Below are 15,326 nucleotides of genomic sequence, written 5' to 3' on the forward strand. Positions count from 1 at the left end.
TTCAAAGAAGAATTGTGAGATAATGCAAAGGTGTCCAGCCTCTCAACCCAAACAGTACAACTTTCTTGAATGAGGAGCTTCTGTTTGCCTTTGCTCAGACATACGTGTCAGATTTAGAGGACCTCCCACAACATGGACGAGTTTGTGGAACCTGAACCAGAACCTGAGAATTATGCTGTTTTAAAATCTACCAGGGATTAATTTGGCCCTTAGGTGGTCCCTCTGGTCGTGATTAACACCTGCACTGTGTACTAGCTAGTACACTGACATTCTGAAATGATCCATCCAAAGGGGATCATGTCACACAGATTTAATTTGGTCTCAGTTGGGCCAATTCCAAAACTTTTCTTTGCTATTAGTTAACATAATATATATGAGCATAAATATGATACTGTAAGTTTGTAAAGACTTTTCAAGTCCATTTCTGCTTGATACCTGGTATGTCAAATCGCAGTGTGTTTTTCTGTTGTTGTAAATAAACTTAAATGTAATTTATGTAACACACAAATGCTCTTATCTCCATGGTGCTTGAGCTTAATTTCCTGACAATATTTTGAATGTTCAACACTTATAGGCCCAGATTATATATTCATGAAAACAGTGACCCAAGTCTCTCCGGTGTGTGAGTACAATAGTGTGAGAGCGAGATAGAATGAAGGAAATGGAGCTGCTGTTCCAAGGCAGAGACACTATTCATAGTATGTTAAATCATTCTAGTGTAGTTTTGGACAACACCATCTGGCACATTGAGATCTAGTGTAGTAACCCTTATGGACCTCACATTGAATTCTAGTGTAGTAACCCTTATGGACCTCACTATCTGTCACATTGAATTCTAGTGTAGTAACCCTTATGGACCTCACATTGAATTCTAGTGTAGTAACCCTTATGGACCTCACTATCTGTCACATTGAATTCTAGTGTAGTAACCCTTATGGACCTCACTATCTGGCACATTGAATTCTAGTGTAGTAACCCTTATGGACCTCACTATCTGTCACATTGAATTCTAGTGTAGTAACCCTTATGGACCTCACTATCTGGTACATTGAATTCTAGTGTAGTAACCCTTATGGACCTCACTATCTGGCACATTGAATTCTAGTGTAGTAACCCTTATGGACCTCACTATCTGGTACATTGAATTCTAGTGTAGTAACCCTTATGGACCTCACTATCTGGCACATTGAATTCTAGTGTAGTAACCCTTATGGACCTCACTATCTGGTACATTGAATTCTAGTGTAGTAACCCTTATGGACCTCACTATCTGGCACATTGAATTCTAGTGTAGTAACCCTTTTGGACCTCACTATCTGTCACATTGAATTCTAGTGTAGTAACCCTTATGGACCTCACTATCTGGTACATTGAATTCTAGTGTAGTAACCCTTATGGACCTCACTATCTGGCACATTGAATTCTAGTGTAGTAACCCTTTTGGACCTCACATTGAATTCTAGTGTAGTAACCCTTTTGGACCTCACTATCTGGCACATTGAATTCTAGTGTAGTAACCCTTTTGGACCTCACTATCTGGCACATTGAATTCTAGTGTAGTAACCCTTTTGGACCTCACATTGAATTCTAGTGTAGTAACCCTTATGGACCTCACTATCTGTCACATTGAATTCTAGTGTAGTAACCCTTATGGACCTCACTATCTGGCACATTGAATTCTAGTGTAGTAACCCTTTTGGACCTCACTATCTGGCACATTGAATTCTAGTGTAGTAACCCTTTTGGACCTCACATTGAATTCTAGTGTAGTAACCCTTTTGGACCTCACTATCTGGCACATTGAATTCTAGTGTAGTAACCCTTATGGACCTCACTATCTGTCACATTGAATTCTAGTGTAGTAACCCTTATGGACCTCACTATCTGGTACATTGAATTCTAGTGTAGTAACCCTTTTGGACCTCACATTGAATTCTAGTGTAGTAACCCTTTTGGACCTCACATTGAATTCTAGTGTAGTAACCCTTATGGACCTCACTATCTGTCACATTGAATTCTAGTGTAGTAACCCTTATGGACCTCACTATCTGGTACATTGAATTCTAGTGTAGTAACCCTTATGGACCTCACTATCTGTCACATTGAATTCTAGTGTAGTAACCCTTATGGACCTCACTATCTGGCACATTGAATTCTAGTGTAGTAACCCTTATGGACCTCACTATCTGTCACATTGAATTCTAGTGTAGTAACCCTTATGGACCTCACTATCTGGTACATTGAATTCTAGTGTAGTAACCCTTTTGGACCTCACTATCTGGCACATTGAATTCTAGTGTAGTAACCCTTTTGGACCTCACTATCTGGCACATTGAATTCTAGTGTAGTAACCCTTTTGGACCTCACATTGAATTCTAGTGTAGTAACCCTTATGGACCTCACTATCTGTCACATTGAATTCTAGTGTAGTAACCCTTATGGACCTCACTATCTGGCACATTGAATTCTAGTGTAGTAACCCTTTTGGACCTCACTATCTGGCACATTGAATTCTAGTGTAGTAACCCTTTTGGACCTCACATTGAATTCTAGTGTAGTAACCCTTTTGGACCTCACTATCTGTCACATTGAATTCTAGTGTAGTAACCCTTTTGGACCTCACTATCTGGCACATTGAATTCTAGTGTAGTAACCCTTTTGGACCTCACTATCTGGCACAGTGAAGAACTCCGGGTTCAGAGAACAATAAATAAAAGGTGAACTTGTTTTTCACTGGCAGCACAAGTGGAGCATTTGATTTGCAAACTCATCACGTAATCAGCGTCTAGTCAAGCAACACTTAAAAATGACTTCCGGGTCACAGAATTTCACTAGTCACCACGACAGTCACTAGTCACCACGACAGTCACTAGCCACCACGACAGTCACTAGTCACCACTACAGTCACCACGACAGTCACCACTACAGTCACTAGTCGCCACTGCAGTCACCACAACAGTCACCACTACAGTCACTAGTCACCACGACAGTCACTAGTCACCATGACAGTCACCACTACAGTCACTAGTCACCACGACAGACACTAGTCGCCACGACAGACACTAGTCACCACGACAGTCACTAGTCACCACGACAGTCACTAGTCACCACGACAGTCACCACTACAGTCACTAGTCACCACGACAGTCACTAGTCACCACGACAGTCACTAGTCACCACTACAGTCACTAGTCACCACTACAGTCACTAGTCACCACTACAGTCACCACGACAGTCACCACTACAGTCACCACGACAGTCACCACTACAGTCACTAGTCACCACTACAGTCACCACTACAGTCACTAGTCACCACTACAGTCACCACGACAGTCACCACTACAGTCACTAGTCACCACTACAGTCACTAGTCACCACTACAGTCACCACTACAGTCACTAGTCACCACTACAGTCAACACTACAGTCACTAGTCACCACTACAGTCAACACTACAGTCACTAGTCACCACTACAGTCACCACTACAGTCACTAGTCACCACTACAGTCACCACTACAGTCACTAGTCACCACTACAGTCACCACTACAGTCACCACTACAGTCCCCAATTTATAAAATCAAAAGTAATGGTTTAACACACTTTATGGTACATGAATTAGTTGCAATCCCTCATCAAATTAATCCATCCAATTAGTGATGGGCACCGAAATGGAAAATCTATACACATATCAGTTGCATTTTACGATTCCATATTGATAGCATACAGTAATGATAATAATAACAATGATTCAAATGTGTTCATATATAAGTGATGTGGGGTTTAAAACTTGTTCCAAGGTCAAATAAATGCCCCCAATGCAAATCACTGTTTATGGAATAGAGCAAGAACTATTGTAGTTTTGCTGCAAAAGTATTGTAGGGAAAACTCAGTTGGGTCTGTAGAATGTGTATATTGTGTCATTTCATGGGGCTCTGAATAATACGGAGTGTTGCTGGCCTTTAACTCCGTCCAATCACATCACGTGTTCCTCCTGCACTACAGAACAGCTGCTAACCAAACAGCAGTCCAGGGCATGGACACTGAACTAAAGGGCTATTACACAACTCAGCTATTACAGCTATAGCTATTACAACAGCTATTACAGCTGTTACAACATTACAACAACTCAAAACTCATCCCCTGTTGTGGTTTAAGTATTGTGAACACAGAAAATATAATTCTGTTTTTCTAAAAACTGGGCTAAAACCAGAAAAAACGTGTGGGAAATCTGAAACCTTGGAAAAACAAAACAATAAAACGGAATTTGGGTAAAAAAATAATGTATTTTTGAAAGGCCCTACCAACGTGACTGCACTTTAGAGTGTGTCCTCCTGCAGCACAGCATTGTGGGGGAAGTTGAGGTCAGGCCCAATATTGTCTCCCAGGAGGGAAAGAGGTTGGGACATCCTAGAAATGTTTAACAGTAACATGATATATCAAATTAATCAGACGCTTTTATCTAAATCCACAGTCATGTGTGAATACATTTCTACGTATGGGTGGTCCCGGGAATTGAACCCACTATCTTGGTGTTGCAATGCTCTACCAAGATGCATCACACGGTTATAGATGCTTCGTGAAGCCTCAATTTAATACGATGTAATAAGGCCTTTATTAAGTAGTGCTTATGCCTCCCTTTATAAAGCACAGGTTTATGTCATATTTGACATAGTGTTATGTGACACAGTTATGAACCCTTTATAAAGCATGACATATGGTTATAGATTATTTTTTTATGAAGGTTTTATGAAGCCCCAAGTGGCGCAGCGGTCTAAGACACTGCATCTCAGTTCTAGAGGAGTCACTACAGACCCTGGATCAGCGGTCTAAGACACTGCAACTCAGTGCTAGAGGCGTCGCTACAGACCCTGGATCAGCGGTCTAAGACACTGCAACTCAGTGCTAGAGGCGTCGCTACAGACCCTGGTTCAGTGGTCTAAGACACTGTGTCTCAGTGCTAGAGGCGTCGCTACAGACCCTGGTTCAGTGGTCTAAGGCACTGTGTCTCAGTGCTAGAGGCGTCACTACAGACCCTGGTTCAGTGGTCTAAGTCACTGTGTCTCAGTGCTAGAGGCGTCGCTACAGACCCTGATTCAGTGGTCTAAGGCACTGTGTCTCAGTGCTAGAGTCTGTCCCTGTCTGTTTGTGTCTATCACCCCTGTCTGTTTGTCTATCACCCCTGTCTATCACCCTGTCTGTTTGTCTATCACCCCTGTCTGTTTGTCTATCACCCCTGTCTATCACCCTGTCTGTTTGTCTATCACCCCTGTCTGTTTGTCTATCACCCCTGTCTATCACCCTGTCTGTTTGTCTATCACCCCTGTCTGTTTGTCTATCACCCTGTCTGTCTGTCTATCACCCCTGTCTGTTTGTCTATCACCCCTGTCTATCACCCCTGTCTATCACCCTGTCTATCACCCCTGTCTATCACCCCTGTCTATCACCCCTGTCTATCACCCCTGTCTGTTTGTCTATCACCCCTGTCTATCACCCCTGTCTATCACCCTGTCTGTTTGTCTATCACCCCTGTCTATCACCCCTGTCTATCACCCCTGTCTATCACCCCTGTCTATCACCCTGTCTATCACCCTGTCTATCACCCCTGTCTGTTTGTCTATCACCCCTGTCTGTTTGTCTATCACCCTGTCTATCACCCTGTCTATCACCCCTGTCTGTTTGTCTATCACCCTGTCTATCACCCTGTCTATCACCCTGTCTATCACCCCTGTCTGTTTGTCTATCACCCTGTCTATCACCCTGTCTATCACCCCTGTCTATCACCCCTGTCTGCTTGTCTATCACCCCTGTCTATCACCCTGTCTGTTTGTCTATCACCCTGTCTATCACCCCTGTCTGCTTGTCTATCACCCTGTCTATCACCCCTGTCTATCACCCCTGTCTGTTTGTGTCTATCGCCACTAAGCTTGAGTTTGTTTGCGTTCTAATAAACTTTGAGTGCATTCGACCGTCTTTATCAGTTTGTTTCATACTGCACGCAAGGGTTGTTGTTTATCTTCATACTTTACCAGTGACTTCTGTGGGGAAACTCCATCTTCTTGGTCCTTGGGGCTGGATATCTAGCTGAAAGGAAGTGGGCTTCTCCACAGCATCCTTGTTCACTTGACTGTCTTGTCTGTTGTACTGTATTACTCATCGTTAGGGTAACATCTGTGTGTTGTAACGTCTGTGTGTTGTAATGTCTGTGTGTTGTAACGTCTGTGTGTTTTGTGTTGTAACGTCTGTGTGTTGTAACGTCTGTGTGTTGTAACGTCTGTCCTTCCTCTCTGTTGTAGAAGTGGAACTCCGTCTCCCAAGAGGACGTTGACGACTCGGTCGCCTGCCATCAGAGGAAGCAGAGACCGGTTCACTGGAGAGTCCTACACCGTGTTAGGTAAACGTGCACACACACACAGAGTAATGTAGCAGAGACCGGTTCACTGGAGAGTTATACACTCCTAGGTAGGTAAACACAACATCAACACATCACTGTGTTAGGTAGGTAAACACAACATCAACACATCACTGTGTTAGGTAGGTAAACACAACATCACTGTGTTAGGTAGGTAAACACAACATCACTGTGTTAGGTAGGTAAACACAACATCACTGTGTTAGGTAGGTAAACACAACATCACTGTGTTAGATAGGTAAACACAACATCACTGTGTTAGGTAGGTAAACACAACATCAACACATCACTGTGTTAGGTAGGTAAACACAACATCAACACATCACTGTGTTAGGTAGGTAAACACAACATCACTGTGTTAGGTAGGTAAACACAACATCACTGTGTTAGGTAGGTAAACACAACATCAACACATCACTGTGTTAGGTAGGTAAACACAACATCAACACATCACTGTGTTAGGTAGGTAAACACAACATCAACACATCACTGTGTTAGGTAGATAAACACAACATCAACACATCACTGTGTTAGGGAGGTAAACACAACATCAACACATCACTGTGTTAGGTAGGTAAACACAACATCACTGTGTTAGGTAGGTAAACACAACACCCCTGTGTTAGGTAGGTAAACACAACATCCCTGTGTTAGGTAGGTAAACACAACATCCCTGTGTTAGGTAGGTAAACACAACACCCCTGTGTTAGGTAGGTAAACACAACATCCCTGTGTTAGGTAGGTAAACACAACATCACTGTGTTAGGTAGGTAAACAAGACATCCCTGTGTTAGGTAGGTAAACACAACATCCCTGTGTTAGGTAGGTAAACACAACATCCCTGTGTTAGGTAGGTAAACACAACATCCCTGTGTTAGGTAGGTAAACACAACATCACTGTGTTAGGTAGGTAAACACAACATCCCTGTGTTAGGTAGGTAAACACAACATCCCTGTGTTAGGTAGGTAAACACAACATCACTGTGTTAGGTAGGTAAACACAACATCACTGTGTTAGGTAGGTAACCACAACATCCCTGTGTTAGGTAGGTAACCACAACATCCCTGTGTTAGGTAGGTAAACACAACATCACTGTGTTAGGTAGGTAAACACAACATCACTGTGTTAGGTAGGTAAACACAACATCACTGTGTTAGGTAGGTAAACACAACATCCCTGTGTTAGGTAGGTAAACACAACATCCCTGTGTTAGGTAGGTAAACACAACATCCCTGTGTTAGGTAGGTAAACACAACATCCCTGTGTTAGGTAGGTAAACACAACATCACTGTGTTAGGTAGGTAAACACAACATCCCTGTGTTAGGTAGGTAAACACAACATCACTGTGTTAGGTAGGTAAACACAACATCACTGTGTTAGGTAGGTAAACACAACATCACTGTGTTAGGTAGGTAAACACAACATCCCTGTGTTAGGTAGGTAAACACAACATCCCTGTGTTAGGTAGGTAAACGCTACCAACCTTAAAGCACTCACGTCTGTAGCCATGAAATGCTTTAAAAAGGCTGGTCATGGCTCACATCAACACCATCATCCCAGAAACCCTAGACCCACTCCAATTTGCATACCGCCCCAACAGATCCACAGATGATGCAATCTCTATTACGCTCCACACTGCCCTTTCCCACCTGGACAAAAGGAGCACTTGTGTGAGAATGCTGTTCATTGACTATAGCTCAGTGTTCAACATCATACGGTCTTCCAAGCACAACACCAAGCTCAGGATCCTGAGACTGAACACCACATTAGTGTTGTGTCAGTCACTACCCACATAGTCAACAGTGGGGTGTTGTCAGTCACTACCCACATAGTCAACAGTGGGGTGTTGTCACTGCTCTGTCAGATGTTTAATAAGACTGCTAGGTAAATATGTTCAACAGGGTTTTCCTGTTACTGTGCATTGCAATGTTTCAGGTGTCAGTGTTTGTCCCCCAGGAGTAACATGACGATGTAATTATATCATATCCCCTCCCAAGGGATTGAAAAGGTTTCCTGTCCTCCACACCCAGGAGTAACATGACGATGTAATTATATCATATCCCCTCCCAAGGGATTGAAAAGGTTTCCTGTCCTCCACACCCAGGAGTAACATGATGATGTAATTATATCATATCCCCTCCCAAGGGATTGAAAAGGTTTCCTGTCCTCCACACCCAGGAGTAACATGACGATGTAATTATATCATATCCCCTCCCAAGGGATTGAAAAGGTTTCCTGTCCTCCACACCCAGGAGTAACATGACGATGTAATTATATCAGATCCCCTCCCAAGGGATTGAAAAGGTTTCCTGTCCTCCACACCCAGGAGTAACATGACGATGTAATTATATCATATCCCCTCCCAAGGGATTGAAAAGGTTTCCTGTCCTCCACACCCAGGAGTAACATGACGATGTAATTATATCATATCCCCTCCCAAGGGATTGAAAAGGTTTCCTGTCCTCCACACCCAGGAGTAACATGACGATGTAATTATTTCATATCCACTCCCAATAGACAGCAGCAATGAATAACACTGTCCTCTCCAGTCACCAGCCAGGTATTATGTAAGACGTTATAAGAGTCTCCACCCACCAGGTGACACCAACATGCAAGTTGTGTAGTTTGCTCTGTCTGTCACGAAGGGATTGATAAGCCTTAATGTCTGTCCTCCACCCCTCCCCCCCCCCCCAGGTGATACCAGTATGGACTGTGGTCAACACTACTGGGAGGTGAAAGCTCTTAAAGACTGTAAGTCCTACAGTGTTGGAGTCTCCTACAGGAACCTGGGAAAGTTTGACCAGCTGGGTAAGACCAACACTACCTGGTGTATCCACATCAACAACTGGCTACAGTCCTCCTTCGCTGCCAAGCACAACAACAAGGCCAAGAGCCTGGACGGCACCGCGCCTGGACGCATCGGGGTCTTCTGTGACCTGGACTCAGGTGGGTTTATACAGTATAATATGAGGGGTTATTCAACACACTACGAGGTCCGGGGGCCTTCTGTGACCTGGACTCAGGTGGGTTTACACAGTATAATATGAGGGGTTATTCAACACACTACGAGGTCCGGGGGCCTTCTGTGACCTGGACTCAGGTGGGTTTACACAGTATAATATGAGGGGTTATTCAACACACTACGAGGTCCGGGGGCCTTCTGTGACCTGGACTCAGGTGGGTTGATGTTCGACACGTATAGGAACCACACCTGGGTTAAAAAAATAATTTGAAATATTTCAGATACTTTTTCAGTATTTGCTTTAGCGGTGTCTGAGATGGTGTTTACACTTTGGGGACTATTTAGTTGGTTACGTTTCGGCAGGAAAGCTCAGTCAAGCACAGCTAAAGTATTAGGAGCTAGCAGCCGTTGTTGATCCATATATATATTTATGCAGGTAGGAGCTACTGAGTTCCAAGGCGGGTCCTCATTGTTCTACGCGGTACAGATTGGTGTGTTTTACAGTCAGTCAGGGTGGAATACAGGCCATCGGATACGGCCATATTGGATTTCATCTCCCTTCCCCAGGAAAGGATTACAAACTAGGCTTTTCTCCTCTGACGATCAGAACACACTTTACACCGTGCTCTCTCTGCGCTTGACGTGACAGTAGTTTGAATTCTGTTTTGTTTTCTCTTGGTCTCCCTCAGGACAATTGTCCTTCTACAACGCTGAAACTAAGCAGTTGATCCACACGTTCAAGGCTAAGTTTAGCCAACCTGTTGTACCAGCCTTCATGGTAAGTTTTGTCTGTATTGTGGTTGACCGCCACTCCCACACACCTGTATATTATACCCCCTGCCGGTCCTCAAGAACTAGATAACACCAGAGAACTTGTCTTGCCTTTCTTGAACTAAACACTCGTACTTGTCTTTTCTAACCAGCACTGACATTGCTGAAGAAATGTACTTACTGTCACTAGTATCTGGTTGTCCCACCTTTCGGTCTCATGATGATGAATGCACTAACTGTACGTCTCTCTGGATAAGAGCCTGTGATACGCTGTCTCTCTGGATAAGAGCCTGTGATACGCTGTCTCTCTGGATAAGAGCCTGTGATACGCTGTCTCTCTGGATAAGAGCCTCTGATACGCTGTCTCTCTGGATAAGAGCCTCTGATACGCTGTCTCTCTGGATAAGAGCCTCTGATACGCTGTCTCTCTGGATAAGAGCCTCTGATACGCTGTCTCTCTGGGTAAGAGCCTCTGATACGCTGTCTCTGGATAAGAGCCTCTGATACGCTGAGAGAGAGAGAGAAGAAAAACAAAAACACACACTTGGATGCATTTGTCAGCTATGCTTATTTTAATCCTAACCTTACCCCCGGACTGACGCTCTTATGAGTCAGAATATAATGATGTAATTACGTGTTGATGGTCTCAGATGGGGTGTCTCTGCTTAGACAGGATTCCGACCTCTGATGACGGCACGTCTTCGGTTACCGGGTGTAACTCTCTGTTTCTCCTCACGATGTCAGTGTCCTTTCTCTTAGTGTTCTGTTTCCTCGTTCTGAAAAGGGGTCTTCGGAGGAGGGCTAAAACAGTGTAGACACACGGTTCCTTGGAGAGTGGTGACCAGGTGGTCCTGCTGGAATTCACCCCCTTGGAGAGTGGTGACCAGGTGGTCCTGCTGGAATTCACCCCCTTGGAGAGTGGTGACCAGGTGGTCCTGCTGGAATTCACCCCCTTGGAGAGTGGTGACCGGGTGGTCCTGTTGGAATTCACCCCCTTGGAGAGTGGTGACCAGGTGGTCCTGTTGGAATTCACCCCCTTGGAGGGTGGTGACCAGGTGGTCCTGCTGGAATTCACCCCCTTGGAGAGTGGTGACCGGGTGGTCCTGCTGGAATTCACCCCCTTGGAGAGTGGTGACCGGGTGATCCTGCTGGAATTCACCCCCTTTCAGATACAGCTACTCGTCCATCGGTTGTTAAAAGGTTCCTTTGTCTTCTTTAACCTCGTGTTGCGTTTTGGGTTTCCTGACCACTCAGACCTCGTGTTGCATTTTGGGTTTCCTGACCACTCAGACCTCGTGTTGCATTTTCGGTTTCCTGACCACTCAGACCTCGTGTTGCGTTTTGGGTTTCCTGACCACTCAGACCTTGGCTGAGTTTTGGGTTTCCTGACCACTCAGACCGTGGCTGAGTTTTGGGTTTCCTGACCACTCAGACCTTGGCTGAGTTTTGGGTTTGTTGACTTTTTAGACCTTGGCTGCAGCTCGGGTCACTTAGTCTGATATGTTAATTCTTAACTCACAGGTCTTATACCCTCAGGTCAGAAGTGGGCGTAACCGCCTTTAGGGCAAGTTCTCTGGGCGTAACTAGTTACGAGGCAAGGTCTGGATTTGACTCAAATCCAATTTTAGACAACTAACGTCACCTTTCATCTTTACAAAGACATTCTCTTTGATCTGGACATTTTCCACACAACGTACAATACATCACGCACATACTAGGAAAACTCTTAGTGACACTGTTTTTCGTTATAACGTCGTCCTTTAACTTTTAATAACAACATTACATTTTAAATTCCGTCTGTCGTCGTGACCACCGTTTGTGGCTGACGAAACCGATTGTCCCACAATCCATTTTATTCTATGTTAATGTTCTGAGGCCGGTTCTCCATAGTGACAAAGGAATTTTGTCTGCTGGCTTAGTTTTACAATGGGTGTGAGGTGTCATAAACCCCCCCCCCCATCTCCATACCTCTCCATCTCTTCCCCTCTGGCGGGTGTGAGAGATCTCTCTGTAGGATTGTGGTCCACGGTAACCTGACCAGGCCAGTCATGTGTATTTTGTTATCTACAGGTATAATGTTGTTGACTATGATAGAGGTTTTGTATTAATGTGATGTGTTCCAGGTTTGGTGTGGTGGACTGAGCCTCAGTACAGGGATGCAGGTCCCCAGTGCAGTCAAGAGTTTCCAGAAGGACGAGAACGGCCTGGCAGGATCCAACAGCAGCCTCAACAGCATGGCCCAGTAGCCCAGACTGACTGGATGCGTCTGGAACACCTATTCCCTAGAACCCTCTAACTCAACTCTGGGGCTCCAGGCCATTTCCACTGCGTTTTTTTTCTTCATTGTTCCCCTCTAATCAGGGCCTGATTTAGACCTGGGACACCAGGTGGGTGATTCCCCTCTAATCAGGGCCTGATTTAGACCTGGGACACCAGGTGGGTGATTCCTCTCTAATCAGGGCCTGATTTAGACCTGGGACACCAGGTGGGTGATTCCTCTCTAATCAGGGCCTGATTTAGACCTGGGACACCAGGTGGGTGATTCCCCTCTAATCAGGGGCTGATTTAGACCTGGGACACCAGGTGGGTGATTCCCCTCTAATCAGGGCCTGATTTAGACCTGGGACACCAGGTGGGTGATTCCCCTCTAATCAGGGCCTGATTTAGACCTGGGACACCAGGTGGGTGATTCCCCTCTAATCAGGGACTGATTTAGACCTGGGACACCAGGTGGGTGATTCCCCTCTAATCAGGGCCTGATTTAGACCTGGGACACCAGGTGGGTGATTCCCCTCTAATCAGTGGCTGATTTAGACCTGGGACACCAGGTGGGTGATTCCCCTCTAATCAGGGCCTGATTTGGACCTGGGTCACCAGGTGGGTGATTCCCCTCTAATCAGGGCCTGATTTATACCTGGGACACCAGGTGGGTGATTCCCCTCTAATCAGGGCCTGATTTAGACCTGGGACACCAGGTGGGTGATTCCCCTCTAATCAGGGCCTGATTTAGACCTGGGACACCAGGTGGGTGATTCCCCTCTAATCAGGGCCTGATTTAGACCTGGGACACCAGGTGGGTGATTCCCCTCTAATCAGGGCCTGATTTAGACCTGGGACACCAGGTGGGTGATTCCCCTCTAATCAGGGCCTGATTTAGACCTGGGACACCAGGTGGGTGATTCCCCTCTAATCAGGGCCTGATTTAGACCTGGGACACCAGGTGGGTGATTCCCCTCTAATCAGGGCCTGATTTAGACCTGGGACACCAGGTGGGTGATTCCCCTCTAATCAGGGCCTGATTTAGACCTGGGACACCAGGTTGGTGCAATAATGATCAGGTAAAACAGAAACCCAGCAGGCTCCGGACCTCGTGGGGTCAGAGTTTCAATACCCCTGACCTCGTGGGGTCAGAGTTCAATACCCCTGACCTCGTGGGGTCAGAGTTTCAATACCCCTGCTCTATAGGCACTATATAAGGAATAGTGTGCCAATTCAGACGCAACCAATGATTAACTGAACTCGCTCCTGTTCTGACTTCCTGCTTCCTGTGCAAGTACAATCCCTTCCTGTTCTTGATCTGTCAGTCAACCCAGAGCCGCCCCAACGCATGAGAAACACTGAGCCTATTTCTCTGTCTGGCGCTAGAAGAAACCAAACCAGCCTCGCCTTCCCTCCTCATAGTTTAACCAAGCAGCTACAGACCCTTAAAGGAAGATCTAGCCTCGTGGTGCACATCCATAACCCAGCTGCAGCATTAGGGGTTAGGGGAACCCTCTGAACCATGTTCCAGATCTCTTAGGGGATCGAACACCCATAGGATTCTCATTCTGTATCAGGAATGCTAGATGTTTCATCAGGGAATAGACCAGTGCTTTTCTCCCTTGTTTTAGTTAGAATGCTGAGTTTTAGATCATTCTGTGTCTCTCTGAAGTGTGAAGGTGTGTTTTGGCATGATGAGAAACTCTGTTGATTACTTACCAGCTGTATATTGTCTCCTATATTTAGTTTTTTTTATGTATGGCAGTGTGAGTGATTGGCTTAGATACACTTCCTCTCTCCTAGAGGATTCTTTTGGTTTGAACTCTCAGTTTCTTCAGTATGCTACTGAACAATACCTTTAACCTCGTGGGGTCAGAGTTCAATACCTTGTCGGAACAGAACTGCAAGTACACACTATTATTCCTAATGATGTAGGGTTGAATAATGGAGGACTTCTGTACTGTGTGGTACTGTGTGGTACTGTGTGGGACTGTGTGGTACTGTGGTACTGCGTGATACTGCGTGGGACTGTGTGGGACTGTGTGGGACTGTGTGATACTGCGTGATACTGCGTGGTACTCCGTGATACTGCGTGGTACTCCGTGATGCTGCGTGGTACTCCGTGATGCTGCGTGGTACTCTGTGATACTGCGTGGTACTGCGTGGTACTCTGTGATACTGCGTGGTACTGCGTGGTACTCCGTGGTACTGCGTGGTGCTCCGTGATGCTGCGTGGTACTCCGTGGTACTCTGTGATACTGCGTGGTACTGCGTGGTACTCCGTGATGCTGCGTGGTACTCTGTGATACTGTGTGGTACTCCGTGGTACTGCGTGATACTGCGTGGTACTCCGTGGTACTGCGTGGTACTCCGTGGTACTCCGTGGTGCTGCGTGGTACTCCGTGATGCTGCGTGGTACTCCGTGATGCTGCGTGGTACTCCGTGGTACTCTGTGGTACTGCGTGATACTGCGTGATACTGCGTGGTACTCCGTGGTACTGCGTGGTACTCCGTGGTACTGCGTGGTACTCTGTGGTGCTCCGTGGTACTCCGTGGTACTCCGTGGTACTCTGTGGTACTCCGTGGTACTCCGTGGTACTGCGTGGTACTCCGTGGTACTGCGTGGTGCTGCGTGGTACTGCGTGGTACTGTATGATAAGTAGTGCTGCTATTTATGCAGCCCTTTCTTCTCTTCCTATGTTCTGCCTGTTAGTTATGGACCAGGCTGCCTCCCAAATGGCATCCTGTTCTCTGTGTACTGCACTACTTATAGGGAATAGGATGCGATTTGGGACGCTGTGAACCTGGACGCCACAGTGTGTTCTTATCCCTGTCTGTCTGTCTGTCGTGTTCTTATCCAGGTCTGTCTGTCTGTCTGTCTGGTGTTCTTATCCATGTCTGTCTGTCTGTCTGTCTGTCTGT

General features: G+C 45.8%; 1 protein-coding gene across 3 annotated transcripts in view; it reads left to right on the plus strand.

Annotated features, from left to right (window-relative positions):
- Positions 1 to 15,326, plus strand: part of LOC109881294 (FSD1-like protein) — a 74,952-nt gene extending 59,626 nt beyond the window's left edge. For 2 of the 3 annotated variants that reach the window (XM_031803077.1, XM_031803079.1), the window contains exons 10-13: positions 6,295 to 6,392; positions 9,107 to 9,358; positions 10,064 to 10,152; positions 12,269 to 12,568. In XM_031803077.1, the coding sequence (XP_031658937.1) occupies positions 6,295 to 6,392; positions 9,107 to 9,358; positions 10,064 to 10,152; positions 12,269 to 12,391 (562 nt within the window). In that variant the 3' untranslated portion in view covers positions 12,392 to 12,568. Of the gene's footprint in view, positions 1 to 6,294; positions 6,393 to 9,106; positions 9,359 to 10,063; positions 10,153 to 12,268 lie in introns of all 3 variants that reach the window. The other variant, XM_031803078.1, reaches the window with a different exon arrangement.

Source organism: Oncorhynchus kisutch, linkage group LG23, assembly GCF_002021735.2.
Source record: "Oncorhynchus kisutch isolate 150728-3 linkage group LG23, Okis_V2, whole genome shotgun sequence".
Taxonomy (NCBI): Eukaryota; Metazoa; Chordata; class Actinopteri; order Salmoniformes; family Salmonidae; genus Oncorhynchus; species Oncorhynchus kisutch.